Source organism: Ranitomeya imitator, chromosome 5 (genome assembly GCF_032444005.1).
Source record: "Ranitomeya imitator isolate aRanImi1 chromosome 5, aRanImi1.pri, whole genome shotgun sequence".
NCBI classification, from domain to species: domain Eukaryota; kingdom Metazoa; phylum Chordata; class Amphibia; order Anura; family Dendrobatidae; genus Ranitomeya; species Ranitomeya imitator.
In genome coordinates, this window is record NC_091286.1 from 72,876,192 (window position 1) to 72,903,514 (window position 27,323).

The 27,323-nt window shown below is 42.7% G+C and overlaps 1 protein-coding gene across 2 annotated transcripts in view; it reads right to left on the bottom strand.

The window, feature by feature from the left end:
• The window catches only part of LOC138681355 (retinol dehydrogenase 7-like), a 44,478-nt gene extending 17,680 nt beyond the window's left edge, over positions 1 to 26,798 (bottom strand). The window contains exons 1-2 of one of the 2 annotated variants that reach the window (XM_069768796.1): positions 26,351 to 26,793; positions 8,559 to 8,711 (exon numbers count right to left, since the gene is read on the bottom strand). In XM_069768796.1, coding sequence (XP_069624897.1) covers positions 8,559 to 8,711; positions 26,351 to 26,720 — 523 coding nt within the window. In that variant the 5' untranslated portion in view covers positions 26,721 to 26,793. Of the gene's footprint in view, positions 1 to 8,558; positions 8,712 to 26,350 lie in introns of both variants that reach the window. The other variant, XM_069768797.1, reaches the window with a different exon arrangement.
• Positions 26,799 to 27,323: the final 525 nt, after the last annotated feature.

Below are 27,323 nucleotides of genomic sequence, written 5' to 3' on the forward strand. Positions count from 1 at the left end.
TTAAACCTTTAATGATAAAAACAAAGTTATCCCCTATCTATAGGCTAGGGAATAACTTACTTGTGACAGGAAGTCTGACTGCTGGGACCTCGATCTCAAAATTGGGGCTCTGGAAATCCTGAGAATGTTTTGAATGGAATAAAAGTGCCCATGCTCGACCTCTGCTCCATCTACTGTCTGTGTCACTGCTGGAGAAAGCCAAGCGCTGTACTCGTTAGTCCCATAGACAACGGACTGAGTGGAGACCAAGCATGGGCACCTTCGCTTCATTGGGCAGCATAACTGCTCAGTGGTTAACACTGTAGCCTTGCAGTGCTGGGGTTCGGGGTTGAAATCCCACCAAGGACAACATCTAGAAGGAGTTTATATGTTCTCCCCATGTTGGCGTGGGGTCCCTCACACACTCCAAGAGCACACAGAGAGGGAATCTGGATTGCAAGTCCCGATGGGACAGTGATATTGATGTCCATAAAACAATGCAGGATATGATGGCACTGTATAAGCAAGCATAATAAATAAATAATAATTCAAGACAGGGTTCTGCTGAGCCCCATTCTCAGGATTCTAGAGCCCTGATCTCAGAAAGTTCCAGTGGTCAGATACCCAGTGACAGCAAGTTATCTCCTATTCCATGTTTTTAGTTGTTTTTTATTATTTTTTTTTTTAAATAGCCCTTTATAGCCAAGTTTACTCATTGCTTCCGTTCATGTCATCCATTTCGCTTGCCTTTGTAAAAACTATTACTGAAGGTCGCCCCCTTTTGGTGGAATGGGAGCATGTTTATAAGACACAAAAGGAAAAAATTATGAACTTATAACATTTCAGTAGTATTGATTGCTTGGATTAATATATCATGGGTCCAGCTGGTGAAGATCAGTAATCTTGAAGAAAAGTTAGAAAAATTGGCACTTTCACTGGTAAAATAATACATTGTTATTCTGGATATATTAACTCCCTTTACCTCCAAGGGTGGTTTTCATGTAAGTGACAGGGCCAATTTTTACAATTCTGACCACTGTCCCTTTATGAGGTTATAGCTCTGGAAGCTTCCATGGATCCCGGTGATTCTGATATTGTTTTTTTGTGACATATTGTACTTCATGTTAGTCATAAAATTTTTCTGATGTAACTTGCGCTTAAGTGTGAAAAAATGAATTTTCATGCCCTTAAATCACAGAGATATGACACATACAATACTTAATAAGTAACACTTCCCACATGTCTACTTTACATCAACACAATTTTGGAGCCAAATTTTTTTTTTGTTAGGGAGTTACAAGAGTTAAAAAAAAAGTTGACCAGCAATTTCTCACTTTTACAACAGCATTTTTTTTTTAGGGACCACATCACATTTGAAGTCACTTTGGGGGGTCTATATGATAGAAAATACCCAAAAGTGACACCATTCTAAAAACTGCACCCCTCAAGGTGCTCAAAACCACATTCAAGAAGTTTATTAACCCTTCAGGTGCGTCACAGGAATTTTTGGAATGTTTAAAAAAAAAAATATTGACATTTAACTTTTTTCACAAAAAATGTACTTCAGATCCAATTTGTTTTATTTTACCAACGGTAAAAGGAGAAATTGGACCCCAAAAGCAATTTGTCTTGAGTACGCTAATACCCCATGTCTAATATATAAAGCTGAATGTGTGTGTGTATGTATGTATGTATGTATGTATGTATGTATGTATGTATGTATGTGTGTGTGCATGTCCGGGATTGGCATCTGAACCGTCGCAGCTACAACCACAAAATTTTGCATAGTCACACGTCTGGACCCCGAGAGCGTTATAGGCTATGTTGTGAGGTGAAATTTTAACCCCGCGCTTTCCAATTCACCAAACAATTTTGCCCCTATCTACATAATGGGGAAAAAGTGAAAGGAAAAGTGTTGGAGGCAAATTGACAGCTGCCAGATGTGAACAAGGGGGACTTAAAGAGTGAGAGCGATGGCGCCAAAGAGAATATACCATACAGATGCTAAGGTGGGGCCCCGACACGGGATACTCACCACACACGGGGATATGAACACACACACAAAATGCACCACACACTACCACGTGCTTGAACACATATACCACCCTCAGCACACATTTCACCACACATACACCAACCTCGCCACATAAAAGTCGAAACACAAAAGTCGCCGCGCAAAACTCGCCACACGTGCAAAACTCACCTCATGGAAAACTCACCACACGCAAAACTTGCACACGCGGAAAAATTGCCACATGCACATCCGCAAAACTCACCATGCGCAAAACTTGCTGCACACAACTTGCTACACTAACCTGTCACATGCAACTCAACACACAAAAAGTTTCTACACGCATGTCGTCACACAAAACTCATCTCACAAAAGTCGCTACATGCATGTCGCCACACGCAACTCAACACACACAACTTGACACACGAAACTCGCCCTAAAACACACACAAGTCTGGTATTATCCTTCAAAAATAAAAATCTGATTAAAAAGCAGACAAACTACAAGAGCAACAAATGCACCATATAGGAAATCCGGCAGCTGTCAGTCACATGACCTGTCTATTATGTGTATGTGTGAGCTAATATTTACTGCCAGGGGGGAGGGCTTCCTGTTGGCTGGGGATTTATCAGGCTGCCAATTTAGCTTACAAATACTGAGGTAAAAATACTGACCAAATAACGTGCGAACGAGGTCTAATACAGGAGGAGATGACATACAGATATATACTATGTACAGGGGAGATGACACACAGGTATATACTATATACAGGAGGAGATGACACACAGATATATACTATATACAGGAGAGATGACACACAGATATATACTGTATAGAGGAGGAGATGACATACAGGTACATACTATATACAGGAGAAGATGACATACAGGTTGTTATGATTAGGTAATTCAGAACCACAATGGACCTTGAAGTTCAGAGCACACAAAGTGACCTGACAATAACCAAAAGACATAGGACAAGCTCTGAGTCGTGGGAACTCTGCTGGCCGCAATCCCTAATCCTATCCAACCACACTAGAGGCAGCCGTGGATTGCGCCTAACGCTCCCTATGCATCTCGGCACAGCCTGAGAAACTAGCTAGGCCTAAGATAGAAAAACAAGCCTACCTTGCCTCAGAGAAATACCCCAAAGGAAAAGGCAGCCCCCCACATATAATGACTGTGAGTAGAGATGAAAATACAAACGCAGAGATGAAATAGATATAGCAAAGTGAGGCCCAATTTACTGAACAGACCGAAGATAGGAAAGATAACTTTGCGGTCAACACAAAACCCTACAAACAACCACGCAGAGGGGCAAAAAGACCCTCCGCACCGACTAACGGTACGGAGGTGCTCCCTCTGCGTCCCAGAGCTTCCAGCAAGCAAGAAAAACCAATTAAGCAAGCTGGACAGAAAAAATAGCAAAACAAAAATAACACAAGCAAAACTTAGCTTATGCAGAGCAGACGGCCACAGGAACGATCCAGGAGGAAGCAAGACCAATACTAGAACATTGACTGGAGGCCAGGAGCAAAGCACTAGGTGGAGTTAAATAGAGCAGCACCTAACGACTTCACCACATCACCTGAGGAAGGAAACTCAGAAGCCGCAGTACCACTCGTGACCACAGGAGGGAGCTCTGCCACAGAATTCACAACAACAGGTATATACTATATACAGGAGGAGATGACACAGATATATACTATATACAGGAGCAGATGACCTACAGGTATATACTATATACAGGAGATGGCACACAGATATATACTATATACAGGGGAGATGACACACAGGTATATACTATATACAGGAGGAGATGACATACAGGTATATACTATATATAGGAGGAGATGACATACAGGTATATACTATATACAGGGGAGATGACACACAGCAGGTATATACTATATACAGGGGAGATGACATACAGGTATATACTATATACAGGAGATGACATACAGGTGTATACTATATATAAGGGAGATTACAGACATGTATATACTGAGGTGAAAATAAGAGGTGTGAGGTGAAAATGAAAAGGTGTGTGAGTGCAAAATGAGAGGAGTGAGGGAAAATAGTGGACTGATCGGAAAATGACAGATGTGATGTCAAAATGACAAGTGTTAGGGGGGAATGAGAGGAGTGAGGGGGAAAATGAGAGGTGTGAGGGAGAAAATGAGAGACGTGATGGGAAAATAAGAGAAGTGAGGCGCTATAATTAACCACAGATATTTACTATGCCCAGGCAACGCCGGGCTCTTCAGCTAGTGTAGAAATAAACCACTGTTTAGGCGCATGGCAGAGCTCGGAAGGGAAGGAGCGCCGTTTGACTTTTCAATGCAAAATTGGCTGGAATTGAGATCAGACGCCATGTCACATTTGGAGAGCCCCTGATGTGCCTAAACAGTAGAAACCCCCCAATTCTAACTCCAACCCTAATCCCAACACACCCCTAACCCTAATCCCAACCCTAACCACAAACCTAACCCTAACACATCCCTAACCCCAACCCTAATCCCAATTGTAACCCTAACTTTAGCCCCAACCCTGACCCCAACTTTAGCCCCAACCCTAACCCTAACTCCAACCCCTTCCCTAACCCTAATGGGAAAATTCAAATAAATACTTTTTTATTTTATTATTTTTTCCTAACTAAGGGGGTGATAAAAGCAGGTTTGATTTCCTATTTATAGTGGGTTTTTATAGCGGATTTTTATGATTGTCAGCTGTCACACACTAAAAGACGCTTTTTATTGCAAAAAATAGTTTTTGCGCCTCCACATTTTGAGAGCTATAATTTTTCCATATTTTGGCCCACAGAGTCATTTGGGGTCTTGTTTTTTGCGGGACGAGTTGTCGTTTTTATTGGTACCATTTTCGGGCACATAACATTTTTTGATCGCTTTTTATTCCAATTTTTGGGAGGCAGACTGAACAAAAACCAGCAATTCATGAATTTCTTTGGGGGGGCATTAACACCATTTCTGCGTGTTGTAAAATTGATGAAGCAGTTTTATTCTTCGGGTCAGTACGATCACAGCGATACCTCATTTATATCATTTTTTATGTTTTGGCGCTTTTATACAATAAAAACTATTTTATATAAAAAATAATTATTTTTCCATGGCATTATTCTGAGAGCTATAACTTTTATATTTTTCCAGTGATTGAGCTACACGGCAGCTTGTTTTTTGCAGGACAAGATGACGTTTTCAGTGGTACCACGTTTATTTATATCCGTGTTTTTGATCGCGTGTTATTCCACTTTTTGTTTGGTAGTATGATGGTAAAGCATAGGGTTATTTTTCTTGTTTTGTTTTTTTAATGGTGTTCACTGAAGAGGTTAACTATTTGGACAGTTTTATAGGTCAGGTCAATACGAATGCGGTGACACCAAACATGTGTACTTGTATTGTTTAGATTTTTTTTTTAATTCAAATATTTATTTATTGATGGAATAAATATTTGATTTTTTTATTATTATTTTTTATTATTTTTTTGAATATTTTTACAATTATTTTTTCTATTTCATTCCTACTTTTACACTGTGTCCCACTATGGGACAATCATTTTGTGCAGGCTGATCGCTTCGATAGCATGCAGGTCTGCATGCTATAGATGCTGTCAGGGCTGCAGCTTTTGTGCACTAACCTTAGAGACTTCCTGACATTCAGTGCGCATGACAGTAAGTCTCCCAGCTCTAGAGACCCAGATGTCATCATGATGACATCGGGTCTCCATGGGTCTCCATGGCAGCGATCGGGACCCCGCGGCTGTCAGCCCCTCTGCTGGCTCCGGAATGCTGCGATCATGTTTGATCGGAGTGTTTCGGGGGTTAAAGTGTCAGGAGCGGTCCGTGACCGCTCCTGGCACTTAGTGCCGGGTGTCAGCAGTGACAATCAGCTGACACCCGGCCCCAATCGGCCGCGCTCCCACCATGTGCGCTGCCGATCGGCTGTGACGTACTATTCCATCCATGGTCAGACGGGCGCAGCCCATACGAATAGGATAGTACGTCGGATGTCAGAAAGGGGTTAAAAAGTATTCCCATATAGAAAAAAAAACACATCTGGAAATACTTTTTTAATGTATCCAAAATAAAAAAATTTTATTTTACTGGTAGAAATTCAGATTTCATTCACTTTTCTTCAAGATTTAGGCCGGCTTCACACTTGCGAGTTTTACGGACGTAAGAGCGCAGAAACTACGTCCGTAAAACTCGCAAAAAATACGGCACAATTATTCTCTATGCCCCTGCTCCTATCTGCCGTATTTTACTGATCAGTATTATACGGCTTTCTACGGCCGTAGAAAATCGCAGCATGCTGCGTTTGTCACCGTACTGCGCAAGAAATACGCCAATGAAAGTCTATGGAAGCGTGAAAAATACGGATTACACACGGACAAGCAGTGTGACTTGCGAGAAATACGCACTTTCCTAGAAAGCCTGGGAGCCTGGGATCTTTCTAGGAAATTTCCCACGATCTATGAACATCCAGCAGAGGGCGCCTCACCGCAAATGAAGCTAACTATAGCTCATTGATCTATATTTAGCCTCATTCCCCGGGGTTTTGCAGCGAGGAGTAGCATTGCATTAGCAAAGCTCCTTGCTGCAAAATGTTTGAACCCCTTCAGAAGGATTTACATCGTTGGACGTTACAGATCTGCGGAGGGTAAGTATATTGTTGGTTTATTATGTTTTTTCTTTCACAGAACGAGGGTCTTCAGTGACTGGATTGGGCGTAGAATAAAATACTCCAACAACCATTGTTTTTATTTCATTAAAATAATTTTAAATAATGTGTTTGTGTTTTATTTAACCCTTTCATTCAATTGGATTAATAATGGATAGGTGTCATAATTGACGCCTCTCCATTATTAATTAGGCTTAATGTCACCTTACAATAGCAAGGTGGCATTAACCCTTCATTACCCCATATCCCACCGCTACACGGGAATGGGAAGAGAGTGGTCAAGTGCCAGAATAGGCGCATCTTCCAGATGTGCCTTTTCTGGGGTGGCTGGGGGCAGATATTTTTAGCCAGGGGGGGGCCAATAACCATGGACCCTCTCCAGGCTATTAATATCTGCCCTCAGTCACTGGCTTTACTACTCTGGCGGAGAAAATTGCGCGGGAGCCCACGCCAATTTTTTCCGCCATTTAACCCTTTATTTTAAGAGCTAGAACGGCCAAATTTTGCAGATACACTCTACTGACATTAGTAGTGTGGAATCTGCAAAAAAAATGGAGAGAAGACATGGTTTACTGTATGCAAACCATGTCTCAAATCATGTCGGGTTTTAGGAAGGAGAAAGAAAAAGCCGGTAATTGAATTACCGGCTTTCAAGCTGTATAGCGCTGGAAAAAATATTAATATATATACATATATGTGTCTAATGACATATATATATATATATATATATAGACAGTATATATATATTTTTTTTCTTTTTGGGACACATGGATCATTTCTATAGAGGTATGTTGGTTTTGCAAGCCTGCGAGAAAACCACGCAGTATGGATGCCATACGGATTACATACGGAGGATGCCATGCGCAAAAAACGCTGACACACCCTGCCTACGGAGGAGCTACGGACCACTATTTTCGGGACATTTCAGCATATTACGGCCGTAATATACGGACCGTATTTTCATACGCTGAGTGTGAAGCCGGCCTTAGAAGACACATTGAGACTACTCCCGTTCTTATAAAATGCTCACTGAACGGTTTGTTCAAACTACAAACTGTTGTGCTTATATACAGATGGACAAAATTGTTGGCACATTTCTGTTAGACCTCGCTCACACTAGCAGTATTTGGTCAGTATTTTACATCAGTGATTGTAACCCAAAATCAGGAGTGGAACCATCAGAGGAAGAGTATAATAGAAACTCATCACCACTTCTGTATTTATCACCCACTCCTGGTTTTGGCTTACAAATACTGAGGTAAAATACTGAACAAATACTGAACGTGGCCTTAAAGAAAGAAAGTCCCATATGGTCACGGAAACAACTTGAAACTGACAAAAGACAAAAGTCCACGTGTGTAATAATAACTATGTTGGTGAAATATAACATACACTGCAAAGATAGGCATTAGTTATTTCATTGACTGTGATCTACTATGGGTGTTTGAATGTCCCACAGAACAAACAGACACGTGCAACTCTATACTTGTAGAGTATTCACAGAGAAGCTAAATGGTCAATAACTGAAGGCCTCTGGCTGCAACCACATCCCTGTTAGCAACATCTGGGTAAGGGTTAGGTGTAATAAGAAATGCTAATTACTATCTATTAGGACGGGGTCACACTTGTGAGTGTGAAGCGAGAAACTCGCGCTAGTCTCTCGTGTCAATACCTGGCGCTGCCGCCGACACTCAGGACTGGAGCGTGCGGCTGCATGTAGTGCCGGAGGCAGCGCCAGGTATTGATGCGAGAGGCTCACGCGAGTTTCTCGCATCACACTCACAAGTGTGACCCCGTCCTAATAGGCAGTAATTAGCATTTCTTATTACACCTAATAAGCAACCTAATGCTATCTCATAGTACAGATCTCACCTTTGCTTTTCCTGATAAGTGGAGCAAAAGCCAGGGTTGTCCTAATACTTCCCAGAAGGTTGACATCAAGAACGTTCTGGTATTTATCTATTGTTTGCCATTCGACCATTCCGTATGTGAATACACCTGCATTGTTCACAAGTCCCCACAGCCCTGAAAGAAAAGAAAAAAATCCGTCTGTTATCAAAGTAGTGCAATGCTGCGTGGGAAGTAGCCTTGGGAGAGGTACTCATCCTTCACCCCAACTTCATGTTGCACACCACCTACATGAAGATGGGGGTCCTGGCTGAGTGTGTGGTCTTAGTTTATGGGGGATCTACGCCCTTGCAGGCCATATGATGCCAGTGACTTCAGCTGGCCAGAAGCAGATGCTGAAGATTCAATGGCGGAGACCACCAGCCAACAATAAACAGTTTTTTACTGAACAGTAACTTGTCGGGAACTATGAACAATAGATAGAGTGTGCATAACTTCACAAACTTCACGTTTCTTTTAGAACATGGATCATCCTCACACATATTTTATGCTTTCCTTCTCTAGGTTCACTTGCCTCTGTCTCAGCTAGCATCTCTACCTTTACCACCACCCACCACAGTACTTCGGGAGTCTCTTCGATCCCCAACAACGGTACTAGAGTCCAGTAAGTGTGAGTACTTCAACCCGCAGTTCTGCATCCTTTTTTTACTTTTAGGGGAGCTAGATTGACAGTATGGTCTTTACTTAGCTTCTCTGCTTGATGATGATTTGGAACTCCCACTGGGGGTACTTTCTTCATTTCACGTTCCCGGTTCCATTCTGAACCATTACCTCTCTGATTTGCAAACTCAGGACTACTAGTGTTCCTGTGCCAGGGCCCATCTCTAGTGCATCAGTCTGTCTTTCTGGTCGCTTTCCGCTTTTTCTATTCCAGATCTCGCTATCCACTGCCTCAGTCTCCATTTACTGTATGTCAGGAACACCTATGCCACGCAGCTCTGCTGTCTAGTCAGACCTTAGGTCTGCTTTCAATGCAGGCTGAGCCCTATCTCTACTCCTGACAGGAAATGGTTCTGTCCCTGCACTTTAGCCCCTCTCACTCTGGCCTAGTCCCGACTGTTAACCCTTACTGTCTCTACCATCAAGCAGAACATAATACTATCACTAATCAAATCTTCAAGGGGTAACATGGGCTGTATGTCCATTTCCTTACATTTCCCTCTTCGCTTCAGGTTGATCTGGCCCTTCTTTGCAAGAGCCCTGGAACAAAGAAACAGTAAAGTCTGTGTCTTTGCAAACAGCCCACACCCCAGGGCACAGTCCATGGTCTCCCCATTAATCCTTAGGACGTTAACACAGTCCATTAGCTCACACTTATCTACAATACAGGAACACAGTCCATTAGGGGCAATGTACATTCTGGATTGGCCTCAGTTCTTAACTGAGGGTATGGGATCGTCCAGCTGCTGCAATGCCTTGTTATCCAGCAGGTGGACGTGCAACAAACGCTACAAAACTGGAGGAATATGACAAGTTCAGTCATTCCTGGCTAGCAGTGTGTGGGGAGTCCAGGACATGTGAGTCATAGACCGGCTGGACATCAGCACTCCAGGAACTTGTAACTGCTCCGGTTATGGGTTTGCAACATGCACAATGTGGGCTCTTCAAGCTTTCAACTCCTTATTCTTCTTCCTAAGTGGCCTTTCTTTGGCTTTGCTCAGATCCAGGTTTTCTTTGGCCATGCTCCCTGTCAAAGAACAGCACCATTCCCAGGGTCATGTGTTAAGCCAGATCTTTGCCCTTAGGACCGTCCAACTAGGCCCTCAGCCATTCTTCCCTTCTTTTCTTGCCTCAGATCATGTCCATGATCCACCATGACTTGGAGATATGGGGCACTTTCTCAGGTATAGAGGTCATTGTGAGGCTCGGTGGGAAACCCACTGGTATCTGGACAAGCAAGACTTCTAGACGCTTGGCCCTTCAATGGGCCACGAACCAGACCAGCATAAGGGGTTCAACCTCCGGCTGATCTCCCTGTGGTTCTCCATCAGGGGACCCAGTGACCTTCTCTGCCAGGCCATCCAGTCTTATCTCTTCCTCCACCAACTCCATTAGTTGCCGCAACCAACCGCCTCCTATCTCCTCATCGGGCAACATGTCAAATGGGAGGTCTTCTCTTGCCATCGTGAGTTCCCACTTAGTCATCATGCAGTACTGCTCTCTCCAACTTCCAACAGACTATTGGCGCCGCTCCACCTTTCACTGGGTTGGGTTTTCTTGGGCTCACCCTCCCGATTCCTGGTTGCCTACGTCCGTTTTCCTTCATCATGTTTCACTGGGCGGGCCTTCTCTTTTCACTTTGCTCTACTGGGGGGGGCACCTCATACTACAGGCTAGAATTTCCAGGTAAGACACTCCTTTTAGTAGGCAAAACCTCTAGAAGGCTGGACGGTTCTTTGTGCCTTTTGTGTCTTCTACACCCCCGATGGGCAGGACCTTTTTGCAATGCACCATTAACCACCATTTTAAAATCCATACTGGGCACCATTTTAGACCACGTAATGTCTGCTATTCTCCATGCAGTTTGAGTCTTCCCTCATCCATGTGATTTTCCTGGTGTAAGACTCAATTCTGCCAACTATGCCTAGTGTAGGCTGAGGGTTGCCGGTGCCGACGTCATGGGACAAATACAATCACCATGGGAACCAGATTAGCCCAGCAGGCTAGTGTTTGGTATGTATGTCTTATTGGTTTTGTTTTCACTAACATAGGCAGGGAACAGGACATGGTTCAGGAAAAGGGGGCTTTGCAAAAAATGAATTTTTTACTTCTAATATAAGTCCCTATGGAATCTGGCTGCGAAAAGATGGCAAGTGTCTTCAGAAGAGGAAGGACGATGAACTCTGATATGAGTTCATCAATTCTCTTTTTATGCAGACTCTGCAAGGATTTACTGTGTATACCGAGAGCATTGTGCGTGGCCCCGCTGTAGTGACAGCATAATCGAAATTCATATGATTTGTATCACAAACTCTTGTATGCATTCAGTACAAGCACACAAATCTGTAAGGCTAAGTACACATTTGCGTTCGGCAGCCCTGCGTAGGGATGTGTACTTTTTCCCTTCATATCCGCACAGCTGCGCATGGGTTCTGCGTACCTATCTTTAACATTGGGTAAGCAGGGACATGCGTTTGTCTGCTGATGCGTCCGCGTGCGTCGTTTTGATGTGCCGCCGACCGCACGGGAATGCAAAAGTACGCAGCCCTACCGAACACAAATGTGTACTTAGCCTAACATGCCATAAGATAGGAGTGCAAATTTTAGGCCATGCCCCTGATTACACCCATTTCACAACTAGTCACACCCTTATTCATGCCCCAACCACACCCGTTTAGCACTGCTGGTCACACTGTTTCATAAACAATAATTATAAGCAGAAAAAATTATTTTATTTACAAGTAATGGATTAAAGTATTAATGCAAACTTGGTAATAATATTTCTTTTAAATTAAATGTTGAGCAGATACTGACTGTGTGACCATGGCCTTAAAGTCTATGAGCCTGTTCACATATGACGTGTGTGTTTGTTATCTTAGTTGTGTCCTTGTGTTGTCTTTTCTTTACTGACCATTTGATATTAGGAGTTGGACAAATTTCCATTAGAAAGCAGAAGAAACACTGGTGGCGTAAGTTGACACATTGACCAAGCATTGATGGGTGTGGTTGGGGCGTGGATATGGGTGTGACTAGTTGTGAAATGGGTATGGTCAGGGGCGTGGCCTAAAATTTGCCACCGCACAACCTTTACCATCTTTCCCTTCTTCAAAAGTTGGGAGGTATGCATATGGGGTCCTCACAGAAGTCCCAGAAATATGCACTAAGCATTATCTACTGTGGAATTGTAATTAAAGAAATTGTCTCATACTCAGGAAATGAATATGCAGAATAGCAGTGAGGTATAATTCATGCACAGCAATAGCAGAGCGCAGTGACCCAGGCTGCACACACAGGAGACAGGAAGTGTGCAAGGCTTCCCCTTTCCCCACCACTGCTGCAGAGCATTGCAGGACTCCCAAGCGCAGGAAAAGTAAGATCCCGGCCGGGACAGTAGGACAGAGTCTCAAAATTGGGACTGTCCTGCTGGATCCGGGACGGTTGGGAGGTATGGTGCAGTATGTACTTGTATAGTCCATAAGTCTTTTCATTGATTTTTTTCTAGCAGGCGAATGAGCCACAAAAATTAACACTATGCTTTGTACTTTGATTATAATTTGGAGATCACATACTTATTAGTGATGAGCGAATATACTTGAGATTTCTCGAGCATGTTCGGGTGTCCTCTGAGTATTTTTTAGTGCTCGGAGTTTTAGTTTTTCTTGCCGCAGCTGAATGATTTACATCTGTTAGCCAGCATAAGTACATGTGGGGGTTGCCTGGTTGCTAGGGTATCCTCACATGTACTTATGCTGGCTAACAGATGTAAATCATTTAGCTGCTGCAAGGAAAACTAAAACTCCGAGCACTAAAAAATACTCGGAGGAGCCCCGAAAATGCTCGAGAAGTCTCGAGTAACGAGTACATTCGCTCATCACTAATACTTATTCTAATGAATGGCTCAGCAAAAAAATTAAAAAAAATAGCCAGCATATGAATGCAACTTGGAAGGTATCCTTGTGCTGTCTTTTTAAATCACACACATAAGGATAAAATCTTTTTTTCACTCGAATATTTTTTGGATGGATTTTGGAGCATAATTTTGGCGATTTAGTGTACATTTTTAGTAGGAGTATAAAAATCCAAAAGGATATTACATTAGCAATGCTCTCTGAGAATTTAAGAAATTCCACGCACTCGCTGGAGAGAATACAGTTATATGAAAAAGTTTGGGCACCCCTATTAATCTTAAGCTTAATGTTTTATAAAAATAGGTTTTTTTGCAACAGCTATTTCAGTTTCATATATCTAATAACTTTTGGACACAGTAATGTTTCTGCTTTGAAATGAGGTTTATTGTACTAACAGAAAATGTGCAATCTGCATTCAAACAAAATTTGACAGGTGCATAAGTATGGGCACCCCACCAGAAAAGTGACATTAATATTTAGTAGATCCTCCTTTTGCAAAAATAACAGCCTCTAGTCGCTTCCTGTAGCTTTTAATGAGTTCCTGGATCCTGGATGAAGGTATTTTTGACCATTCCTCTTTACAAAACAATTCCAGTTCAGTTAAGATTGATGGTCGCCGCCGAGCATGGACAGCCCTCTTCAAATGATCCCACAGATGTTCAATGATATTCAGGTCTGGGGACTGGGATGGCCATTCCAGAACAGTGTAATTGTTCCTCTGCATGAATGCCTGAGTAGATTTGGAGCGGTGTTTTGGATCATTGTCTTGCTGAAAGATACATCCCCTGCGTAACTTCAACTTTATCAGCAGATTCTTGACAATAATGTTCATGAATCAGTGACACTGAGAGGAATCCATGCGTCCCTCAACTTTAACAAGATTTCCGGTGCCGGCATTGGCCACACAGCCCCAAAGCATGATGGAACCTCCACCAAATTTTACTGTGGGTAGCAAGTGTTTTTCTTGGAATGCTGTGTTTTTTGTTCGCCATGCATAACACCTTTTTGTATGACCAAACAACTCAATCTTGGTTTCATCAGTCTACAGGACCTTCTTCCAAAAAGAAATTGGCTTTTCCAAATGTGCTTTTGCATACCTCAGCCGACTCTGTTTGTGGCGTGCTTGCAGAAACGGCTTCTTTCGCATCACTCTCCCATACAGCTTCTCCTTGTGCAAAGTGCGGTGTATAGTTGACCGATGCACAGTGACACCATCTGCAGCAAGTTGAAGCTGCAGCTCTCTGGAGGTGGTCTGAGGATTGTCCTTGACTGATCTCACCATTCTTCTTCTCTGCCTTTCTGATGTTTTCCTTGGCCTGCCACTTCTGGCCTTAACAAGAACTGTACCTGTGTTCTTCCATTTCCTTACTATGTTCCTCACAGTGGAAATTGACAGGTTAAATCTCTGAGACAGCTTTTTGTATCCTTCCCCTGAACAACTATGTTGAATAATCTTTGTTTTCAGATCGTTTGACAGTTGTTTTGAGGAGCCCATGATGCCACTCTTCAGATGAGATTCAAACAGGAGAACAACTTGCAAGTGGCCACTTTAAGTAGCTTTTCTCATGATTGCATACACCTGGCTATGAAGTTCAAAGCTCAATGAGGTTAGAAAACAAAAAAAAGTGCTTTAGTAAGTCAGTAAAAAGTAGGTAGGAGTATTTAAAACAAGAAAATCATAAGGGTGCCCATACTTATGCACCTGTCAAATTTTGTTTGAATGCAGATTGCACATTTTCTGTTAGTACAATAAACCTCATTTCAAGGCAGAAACATTACTGTGTCCAAAAGTTATTAGATATATGAAGCTGAAATAGCTGTTGCAAAAAAACAATTTTTCTAAAATATTAAAATTAAGATTAATAGGGGTGCCCAAACTTTTTCATATAACTGTATATGAGGGGTAAATTTACCAGCTTTGCAGATTTGAAATCAGTGTAATGGATAACTGTATTTACAGGTGAAACACATTTTTTTAACCTGTCACCTGTAAAATCTGTGTCCTTGTCAACTCAATACCAATTCTGCAACACCATGCATCCCTTGTAATGTATAAGGTGAAATGTGAGGATAATCACATCAAATCCACAACTAAATCTGCAGCAGTTTTTATGGCTGCTGCAATTCCACTGCTGGAGATCTGCAGCAGAAATGTGCCGTATGCCATCACAGGAACAGCCTAATAAGTGACACATCGCTGAATTCAGTGTTTTAACTGTTACATCATACAGTCCTCAGATTACATAGCAAAAACCTGCTGACAGATTCACTTTATTAGTTTACTTGTAGCAATTCACAAAATGCAAAGTGAATGAACAAAAGAAAAATCTAAATCAAATCAATATTTTGTGACCGCCCTTCAATTCTACTAGTTACACTTGCACACAGTTTTTGAATAAATTCAGCAGTGATGTTTGTTCCAAACATCTAGTTGAACTAACCTCATTGGATAATCCCAGACAGACTTGATGTTGTGTTCAGGGCTTTGTGGGGACCATATCATCACTTCCTAATGTTTGTCCTACTTTCAGGTCACAGAGTATAAAACCATGGCAAGACTGCACACAGCAATAAAACACAAGGTAATTATACTGCATCAGCAATGAGTTCAAATCAGACTGGGGTGTCAAGATGACAAGCTGTTTTGAGGAAGCACTGAGAGATGGGAAATGTTGAGGGCCATAAATGCTGTTGATCACCCAAGTAAACTTAAGGTACCGTTACACTAAACGACTTACCAACGATCTCACGACCAGTGATACGACCTGGCCGTGATCGTTGGTAAGTCGTTGTGTGGTCGCTGGGGAGCTGTCACACAGACAGCTCTCTCCAGCGACCAACGATCAGGGGAACGACTTCGGCATCGTTAAAACTGTAACCAGGGTAAACATCGGGTTACTAAGTGCAGGGCCGCGCTTAGTAACTCGATATTTACCCTGGTTACCATTGTAAAAGTAAAAAAAAAAAACACTACATACTTACATTCCGATGTCTGTCACGTCCCCCGCCGTCAGCTTCCCAGCACTGTGTCAGCACCGGCCGTAAAGAAGAACACAGCGGTGACGTCACCGCTGTGCTCTGCTTTATGGCCGGCGCTAACAGTTAGTGCAGGGAAGCTGACGGCGGAGGACCTGACAGACATCGGAATGTAAGTATGTAGTGGTTTTTTTTTTTACTTTTACAATGCGATTTTCTATTGGAGCAGTTGTAAAACCGCTGCGGAATCCGCAGAAACAAGTGACATGCTGCAGAATGTAAACCGCTGCGTTTCCGTGCAGTTTTTCTGCAGCATGTGTACAGCGATTTTTGTTTCCCATAGGTTTACATTGAACTGTAAACTCATGGGAAACTGCTGCGGATCCGCAGCGTTTTCCGCAGTGTGTGCACATACCTTTAGAATTAGGCTATGTGCACACGGTGCGGATTTGACTGCGGATTCGCAGCAGTGTTCCATCAGGTTTACAGTACCAAGTAAACCTATGGAAAACTAAATCCGCTGTGTCCATGGTGCGGAAAATACCGCGCGGAAACGCTGCGTTGTATTTTCCGCAGCATGTCAATTCTTTGTGCGGATTCCGCAGCGTTTTACACCTGTTCCTCAATAGGAATCCACAGGTGAAATCCGCACAAAAAATGCTGGAAATCCGCGGTAAATCCGCAGGTAAAACACAGTGCCTTTTACCCGCGGATTTTTCAAAAATGATGCTGAAAAATTTCACGCGAATCCGCAACGTGGGCACATAGCCTTAGGGTTAGGGTTGGAATTAGGGTTGTGGTTAGGGTTGTGATTAGGGTTATGGCTACAGTTGGGATTAGGGTTAGGGGTGTGGGGGGGTTAGTGTTGGAGTTAGAATTGAGGGGTTTCCACTGTTTAGGCACATCAGGGGTCTCCAAACGCAACATGGCGCCACCATTGATTCCAGCCAATCTTGTATTCAAAAAGTCAAATGTTGCTCCCTCACTTCCGAGCCCCGACGTGCGCCCAAACAGCGGTTTACCCCCTCATATGGGGTATCAGTGTACTCGGGACAAACTGCGCAACAATTACTGGGGTCCAATTTCTCCTGTTACCCTTGTGAAAATAAAAAAATGCTTGCTAAAACATCATTTTTGAGGAAAGAAAAATGATTTTTTATTTTCACGGCTCTGCGTTGTAAACGTCTGTGAAGCACTTGGGGGTTCAAAGTGCTCACCACATATCTAGATAAGTACCTTGGGGGGTCTAGTTTCTAAAATGGGGTCACTTGTGGGGGGTTTCTACTGTTTAGGCACACCAGGGGCTCTGCAAACGCAACGTGACGCCCGCAGACCATTCCATCAAAGTCTGCATTTCAAAAGTCACTACTTCCCTTCTGAGCCCCGACGTGTGCCCAAACAGTAGTTTAAGGCTACGTTCAGATTAGCGTTTCCCGACGCTGCGTCGGGAAACGCAGCGGCGACGCACGCGTCATGCGCCCCTATGTTTAACATGGGGGACGCATGCGTTTTTCTTGTTGCGTTTTCCGACACGTGCGTCGTTTTTTACGCTAGCGTCAGACGCAAGAAAATGCAACAAGTTGCATTTTTCTGGCGTCCGATTTCGTCAAAAAAACGACGCACGAGTCGCAAAACGCAGCGTTTTGCACGCGTTTTTCCGTGCGTCGTGCGTTGCGTCGCCGACGCAGCGGCGCGCAACGCTAATCTGAACGTAGCCTTACCCCACACATGGGGTATCAGCGTACTCAGGAGAAACTGGACAACAACTTTTGGGGTCCAATTTCTCCTGTAACCCTTGGGAAAATAAAAAATTCTGGGCTAAATAATTATTTTTGAGGAAAGAAAACGTATTTATTATTTTCACGGCTCTGCATTATAAACTTCTGTGAAGCACTTGGGGGTTCAAAGTGCTCACCACACATCTAGATAAGTTCCTTTCGGGGTCTAGTTTCCAAAATGGGGTCACTTGTGGGGGGTTTCTACTGTTTAGCCACATCAGGGGCTCTGCAAACGCAACGTAACGCCCGCAGAGCATTCCATCAAAGTCTGCATTTCAAAACGTCACTACTTCACTTCCGAGCCCCGGCATGTGCCCAAACAGTGGTTTACCCCCATATATGAGGTATTAGCTTACTCAGGAGAAACTGGACAACAACTTTTGTGGTCAAATTTCTCCTGTTACCCTTGGGAAAATAAAAAAATTGCAGGCTAAAAGATCATTTTTGAGAAAATAATTTTTTTTTTTTTTCATGGCTCTGCGTTATAAACTTCTGTGAAGCACTTGGGGGTTCAAAGTCCTCACCACACATCTAGATTAGTTCCTTTGGGGGTCTAGTTTCCAAAATGGGGTCACTTGTGGGGTGTTTCTACTGTTTAGCCACATCAGGGGCTCTGCAAACGCAACGTGACGCCCACAGAGCATTCCATCAAATTCTGCATTTCAAAACGTCACTACTTCACTTCCGAGCCCCGGCATGTGCCCAAACAGTGGTTTACCCCCACATATGGGGTATCAGCGTACTCAGGAGAAACTGGACAACAACTTTTGGGGTCAAATTTCTCCTGTTACCCTTGGGAAAATAAAAAATTGCAGGCTAAAAGATCATTTTTGAGAAAATAAATTTTTTTTTTTATTTTCATGGCTCTGCGTTATAAACTTCTGTGAAGCACTTGGGGGTTCAAAGTCCTCACCACACATCTAGATTAGTTCCTTTGGGGTTCTAGTTTCCAAAATGGGGTCACATGTGGGGGGTTTCTACTGTTTAGCCACATCAGGGGCTCTGCAAACGCAATGTGACGCCCGTAGAGCATTCCATCAAAGTCTGCATTTCAAAACTTCACTACTTCACTTCCGAGCCCCGGCATGTGCCCAAACAGTGGTTTACCCCCACATATGGGGTATCAGCGTACTCAGGAGAAACTGGACAACAACTTTTGGGATCAAATTTCTCCTGTTACCCTTGGGAAAATAAAGATTTGCAGGCTAAAAGATCATTTTTGAGAAAATAATTTTTTATTTTTATTTTCATGGCTCTGCGTTATAAACTTCTGTGAAGCACTTGGGGGTTCAAAGTCCTCACCACACATCTAAATTAGTTCCTTTGGGGGTCTAGTTTCCAAAATTGGGTCATTTGTGGGGGATCTCCAATGTTTAGGCACACAGGGGCTCTCCAAACGTGACATGGTGTCCGCTAATGATTGGAGCTAATTTTCCATTTAAAAAGCCAAATGGCGTGCCTTCCCTTCCGAGCCCTGCCGTGCGCCCAAACAGTGGTTTACCCCCACATATGGGGTATCAGCGTACTCAGGACAAACTGGACAACAATATTTGGGGTCCAATTTCTCCTATTACCCTTGGCAAAATAGGAAATTCCAGGCTAAAAAATCATTTTTGAGGAAAGAAAAATTATTTTTTATTTTCATGGCTCTGCGTTATAAACTTCTGTGAAGCACCTGGGGGTTTAAAGTGCTCAATATGCATCTAGATAAGTTCCTTGGGGGGTCTAGTTTCCAAAATGGGGTCACTTGTGGGGGAGCTCCAATGTTTAGGCACACAGGGGCTCTCCAAACGCGACATGGTGTCCGCTAACAATTGGAGCTAATTTTCCATTCAAAAAGTCAAATGGCGCGCCTTCCCTTCCGAGCCCTGCCGTGTGCCCAAACAGTGGTTTACCCCCACATATGAGGTATCGGCGTACTCGGGAGAAATTGCCCAACAAATTTTAGGATCCATTTTATCCTATTGCCCATGTGAAAATGAAAAAATTGAGGCGAAAATAATTTTTTTGTGAAAAAAAAGTACTTTTTCATTTTTACAGATCAATTTGTGAAGCACCTGAGGGTTTAAAGTGCTCACTTGGCATCTAGATAAGTTCCTTGGGGTTCTAGTTTCCAAAATGGGGTCACTTGTGGGGGAGCTCCAATGTTTAGGCACACAGGGGCTCTCCAAACGCGACATGGTGTCCGCTAAAGAGTGGAGCCAATTTTTCATTCAAAAAGTCAAATACGCCCCTTCCCTTCCAAGCCCTGCCGTGCGCCCAAACAGTGGTTTACCCCTACATATGAGGTATCAGCGTACTCATGACAAATTGGACAACAACTTTCGTGGTTCAGTTTCTCCTTTTACCATTGGGAAAATAAAAAAATTGTTGCTAAAAGATAATTTTTGTGACTAAAAAGTTAAATGTTCATTTTTTTCCTTCCATGTTGCTTCTGCTGCTGTGAAGTACCTGAAGGGTTAATAAACTTATTGAATGTGGTTTTGAGTACCTTGAGGGGTGCATTTTTTAGAATGGTGTCACTTTTGGATATTTTCAGCCATATAGACCCCTCAAACTGACTTCAAATGTGAGGTGGTCCCTAAAAAAAATGGTTTTGTAAATTTCGTTGTAAAAATGAGAAATCGCTGGTCAAATTTTAACCCTTATAACTTCCTAGCAAAAAAAAATTTTGTTTCCAAAATTGTGCTGATGTAAAGTATACATGTGGGAAATGTTATTTATTAACTATTTTGTGTCACATAACTCTCTGGTTTAACAGAAAAAAAATTCAAAATGTGAAAATTGAGAAATTTTCAAAATTTTCGCCAAATTTCCATTTTTATCACAAGTAAACGCAGAATTTATTGACCTAAATTTACCACTAACATGAAGCCCAATATGTCACGAAAAAACAATCTCAGAACCGCTAGGATCCGTTGAAGCGTTCCTGAGTTATTACCTCATAAAGGGACACTGGTCAGAATTGCAAAAAACGGCAAGGTCTTTAAGGTCAAAATAGGCTGGGTCATGAAGGGGTTAAGTCTCCTCTTATCCTTCTTTTTTGCAAGCTAAACACTCCCAGATCCTTTAGCCATTGCTCGTAGGACATACTCTGCAGGCTGTTCACCATTCTGGTAGCTCTTATCTGAACTTGCTCCAGTTTTTCTATGTCGTTTTTAAAATGTGGTGCCCACAACATCATCGAATCAGTCAGGTATTACAGCAAGATACAGAGGATTTGCACAGGTGACATCCACAGAAGATCTGTTATTAGTTCTCCAAGATATTTGGAACAAACTGCCAAGTTATTTCAACAACAATGTGCAAATTTACCTTGAAAATGTAGTATTTTGTTAACTGATAAAAATAAACTATTAGGGCTCATTCAGATGTCTGTGGATCTTGGTCCAATCACGGACTACAATGCATGGACTGCCCGTGGATCCCCCGACTGAAGCATGGCAGCCTATATAGCAACAGTCGCACTCAAAAAGGAATTTTCAGAGTATGGGTTGAGCTGAAAAACATGGTTTTCTTTATTATAGACACCAGAACAAAAGTTATCACCGCAGTGTTTCGTAGGTAACGTTTCGACCCACAGGGTCTTTTTCAAACCTTACTGAAGACATAAGAAAAAATACAAAATATCACGAGACATGAACAAAAAATATATACAAAATATATACAATATATACACCGGCTCACACAGCACAGACAGCGACAGCTCGACAGGCACTTTCTCCCAAAACCGTTTTTTTCAGAAACGACCACCTTCCAGAGCACGTGGCCGTCACACAGGAGGAGACGCACAAGGAGGGCCGCCCGCAAGCACCACAGACCGGATGACGACCAGATCACAGGTAAACCCTCTACCTCCGTCCTCAACATTTCCACATACACGCTCAGCCCGACTGAACTAGCCATTCTCCAACGGGGACTCTCCTTTTGTCCTACCCCCCCATGGGATAAATTTCAATTATCCCAAGACCTCGAACACTTCTATAGAAACGTTCGTCTGAAGACGTACTTTGAACATGAACAAGAGACCAGAGGGAACAGGGTCCCTCCTCTGGGAGGGAGCGCTGCTCCCGACTTATCTATCACCGAGCTGGGTTTACGAAACTCAAGTAATTTCTGCCCCCCTCGCTCATTCAACGCTACAGAAGCCTTCATTGATTTAGTCCATAGGGATATTTGCCTACAAGCAATAATATCTCGCCCATTGAGAAGCAAGCTATTAAGTCCCTTAAAGAAAACAAACATATTGTCGTAAAACCTGCTGATAAAGGCGGTGCGATTGTAATCCAGGATCGCACCGACTATGTCAGTGAAATCCATCGCCAACTGTCTGACACCTCCACATATCTGCCCATCCCTCACGACCCGGTATTCACAATAAGATCCAAAATACAGCAGATTCTGTCTAAATACGTAGCCTTGAATACCATCGACTCTAAGACTGCCACTTTTCTATTAAATCAGAACCCTGTCACCCCAGTCTTTTACATCCTGCCAAAAGTCCACAAATCTTTAACAAACCCTGCCCCCCCCCCCGGTCGTCCAATTGTAGCCTCAACAGATTCCATTTTAGCACCCATTTCCGTTTTTCTGGAAAAAATACTAACACCATTAACCAAGAAAACCCGATCTTTCATTTTAGATACTGGCCATTTCCTTCACTCCATTAGCCAGATCATCAATATCTCCCCGGTTTGCATTCTGGCCACCTTGGATGTAAAGAGCCTGTACACCTCTATAGACCACAATTTAGGTACAACAGCAGTTGCCGAGCTCCTCCAAACATCACACCTCAGCAATTATTCTACCCAACTATGCCTTGACCTTTTATCCATTGTACTGAGGGAAAACTACTTCGTATTCGGGGCTCAGTTCTACCTACAGATTTGCGGGACCGCCATGGGCGCGAATATGGCGCCCGCGTACGCTAACATTTATATGGACAACTTTGAGCAATCTTACGTGTACCCCAATACCCTCTTCCAAGAACACAGCAAGTGTTGGCTACGTTTCATTAATGACATTTTTTGCCTATGGGGTGGGACTGTTGAAGACCTATTATCCTCCACCAGGGTACTTAACTCCATCAGATCAGAACTACAGTTTACTTTAAATTGGCATATGTCACAGATTTCGTTTCTGGACAACCTGGTGATTAAAAATGATAGGGGCACCCTGTCCACAGACATCTTTACAAAACCCACGGATACTAACAACCTACTCCACTACACCAGCTGCCATCCCTCTTCAACCAAGAACAGTTTACCCCGCTCTCAGTTCGCACGCATCAAGAGGATAGTATCTGACACTAACCTTGTCCCTACCCGTCTCGATGAGATGGCTAATAAATTTAGAAATAGACATTATCCTCAGGAGCTGCTTAACAAGGAAAAAGCTAGAGCTGTTGAACCTCAATTGCCACTATCGTCTACTGCTACCAAAGAGAGGGTCACATTCGTACACACACACCATCCGATAATGCCCAAAATCTACACTATCATCCGGAAACATTGGTCTATCTTGTCCAAGTCCTACCCTAACGTTGAAGCCTTCCAGACTCCTGCACTTATGTGTAAGCGACGCCCACAGAATATCAGGGATAGCCTCGTCAGGGCTGACATAGGGAGTTTCTCTAGGGTCCCCATACAAACCTTCCTGGGCACTGAGCGTAGAGGCACATTCCCTTGCCTCAGGTGTGCATGTTGCTCCAACATCATCAAGGGTGATAAAATCACTCACCCCCACTCGGGCAAGTACTATAACATCAATGGCTTCTACACGTGTGACACTAATTTTGTGGTGTATCTATTGAAATGCCCATGCGGCTTACTTTATGTGGGTGAAACTACCCAACATCTACGTGACAGAATTGCGAGTCACAAATCGACCATACGCTGTAAGAAGACTTGGCTACCAGTTCCACACCACTTCATCAGTGCGAACCATAGTGTCTCGCAACTGAGGGTACAAATTATTGAACAAGTTGAGAGGCCTCGAAGAGGTGGAAATCACACCCAACTGCTGAAGGAGAGGGAGGCCTATTGGATCTACACCCTCCAAACACTGGCCCCAAGGGGCCTCAACAGAGAACTGGATCTCACGTTCAAGTAACCCTTTGCTCCTCTGTTTTATTTTATTATAATTTTGCATGTAGCTCTGCATAAGTAATTCCGTTTTCCATTTAGGTGGTGGACTCTCTCCTCTCTTCCCTTTTTACTAACCTTTACCTTGTTTTTTCCAGACACACTAGCCTTCCGTCTCCCCGTTGGGTGAGTATGTGTGAGCTGACCAATCTTTTTTATTTTTTATTTTTCATTTTTATGTTTTATATAATTTTTATTTTATATTTTCTTTTATTTTTTCATTATTATTATTTTTTCACTATTTCACATCCTTTTTGTTTATTTCTTTTTTCTTTTTTCTCTTTTTTTCAATTTAAATTTTTTTATTTTTTTTATTTTTTTTATTTTTTTATTTTTTTAAATTTACTTTTATTCTTTTGTTCTCTTATTTTTTTCATCTCTTCATGTTTTCCATGGTTTTCATTATTTTCATTATTTTCATCATTTTCATTTTTCCCATTTTCTTTATCTTCTTTCATTTTATTCATCAACCTTTGTTTTCTCTGTTTTTCTTTACGTTTTTTTCTTTATTATTTTCTTTTTTTCATCGTCTCCCGCAGTCTCCTTTTCTATTTTCATTATTTCATTTTGCTCAGTGTTCCTCTCTTCTATTGTTTCATATTTCATTATTTTGGTCTCTCACATCCTATATCCATCATTGCTTAATTCTCATATAGCCAAACTTTCATCATTACTCTCTCTAAATTTGAGTCTGCTTTACCACACATCACACATCATGCCATATATTTCTAACTCCCATCAGTGTCCTTCCGCTCCACCGTTTCTCCTCCCTGCCCCTGTCATTTTATTCTGCGCTCCTCTACCTTTACAGCGTACGCTCCGGGCCTTCCCACCTGTGTACGCTATCACACTCCCCTTCCCCTCTCCCGACACAACGTTGCCTAAACTGCGCATGCGCGCCTCCTATTAGCGCTCTGGCTCTGCCCTCTACACAGTGCGCCTGCGTCCCACGGCACTGCTCCCCTGTGTCTATATCGCGCCTGTGCTCCCTGGCTTCTAAGCTCCACACCTCTATTTGCGTTCCTACCTATGCGCCTGCACACCCCACGCTTCCGACTTCCTGCCGCCCTGTTCATAAGGGGCTCCAGCCCTCTAGTCCCACACACACCTCCACCGCAGATGCCAGCATTTCTCTATCTCCAGGTATATATGCCCGGTTCTTTTCGCTGCTGCACACTCTTTTGCCGCTATTTTACCACATACTCACCCCCATGCCACTCTTCTCCTCAGCCCCAAACGGGACTACTTCACCCCTCAAGGGACCTGTGCCCTCCAGCCCTATTTCTACTGATTTAAGGTTAGTTTCCTCTCCAGACTGTCCACCACCTATAGGCTTTCTCTATAGTATTGTAGTACTGTATGTGATTATATATGCCGCAGGGTGCTTCCTACTGTTTTGTTTGCTCCTGTTTTTTTGTTCCTTCTTCAGATCAATATTAAATTGGTCTATATTATTGCTCTAGTATATCAGCCACTGTGCCTCCAGGATGCATTCCACCCTCGCTGCCTTCTGCTAAACTATTATTCCTTTATACCTCACCACCCCATCAGCGTCCAAACCGTATACCCTGATGTCGTGCTCCGCTACATCCTGTTTGTCCCCTGATGGATGCTGTCGCCCCGTCATCCACTGCCCTGGGCCACTGAACGCATTCTGAGGGAACTTGTTGTTATAGTTATTTTTGTTTATTATTGTACAGATTTTGTATATATTTTGTATATATTTTTTGTTCATGTCTCGTGATATTTTGTATTTTTTCTTATGTCTTCAGTAAGGTTTGAAAAAGACCCTGTGGGTCGAAATGTTACCTACGAAACACTGCGGTGATAACTTTTGTTCTGGTGTCTATAATAAAGAAAACCACGTTTTTCAGCTCAACCCATACTCTGAAAATTCCTTTTTGAGTGCGACTGTTGCTATATAGGACTATACTCTGGAGTACCCCTCCGTGTTCAGTCTGCACCACCACTAGTGAGAGTGCTCGTCTTTTTCTTTCCTACTGAAGCATGGCAGCATCACAGAAATATCTGAAGCTTTCAAGATCTAGACCTGCAATCCGTGCTCGGACCAATTTTCACTGATGTATAAATGAAACTATGTAACACTTCTACCATTGAAAGCATTCTTAAATTGCAGCATTTTTTTTTGCAAACCTGCCAAAAACATTTGTACACTACACATAAGAAATTTGATATACGCTCTGTGCTGTGCGGAGGTGACGGTGCATTCTGTCATTGGCTTTTTACTTTATATGTGTTTTCTGATAAATATTTACTAATAACCTTCTTACCTTTGTCAGGGAGGTTTTCCTTCACGTATTGTTTCACCTTCTCCACCTCTTCATCACTGGTCACATCTAGCCTGATGACTTTCACCTGCCCAGGGGATGAATGGTTTATCAGAGCCTGAGCTCCATCTCCATCTGGAAAAAGACAAGCAGCAAAGACCGTGAATCCCATATCGAGCAGCCGGAGAGCCAGCAGGTTTCCAAAACCCGAGTCACAGCCTGTGATGAGCACCGCTCTTCCCTGAGGATTGAAGAATACATCTTTGTCTCTTAGCTTTGTATAGATTACAATCGCCAATAGTCCAAAGAGCAATATATATACAAGGGTCTGTGAGTCCAGGCAGCAGGACCTCAGCCAAGGAGCAGAGACCATAGCTCCAGCGTCAGTGTATGCTCATAATACTAGGATGTTCGATGCTCAGTAACATGTCAACACCAGAGGAAAAAAAAAATCTCCTTTTTCACATGTCTCTCACACTTTTAATCACATTGAGGGAAAACTAAATACACCTTGTGCCTTAAGATAAACTGTTGTAGTATACAATAGCTGCAGGCTTATGCTGGCACCTGCCTCAAATAGCAAATGTCACTGTATTAATCTTTTAGAGCAGGAGTGTAAAACCTTTCTTAGTCGTACTGAACCAACTGGGGTAGTACTAAAACTTAACGGGGTATAACATTTGACATTTGTTGCATATAAAAAGTATATATATTCTGACTCTTCAAGGCAGTATGAGTCTCCAAATCCTTAGCCATCAATCCCTTATATAACTATGATTGTTGTACTCACATGCCAGGCATCCTCAGATAGCGCCAACTCAGCTAGCAATGACTTGTAATAAAAGTCCAGCAGAAACAGAGTTGATATTCTCGAAATCTTGTATTAAGTACAATGAGGCAGGTGGAAAGAGTAATCCCAAACAGAGAAATATACATGTGCATCCAAAGATGGCTACAGCAAACTGATGAGGAAGAA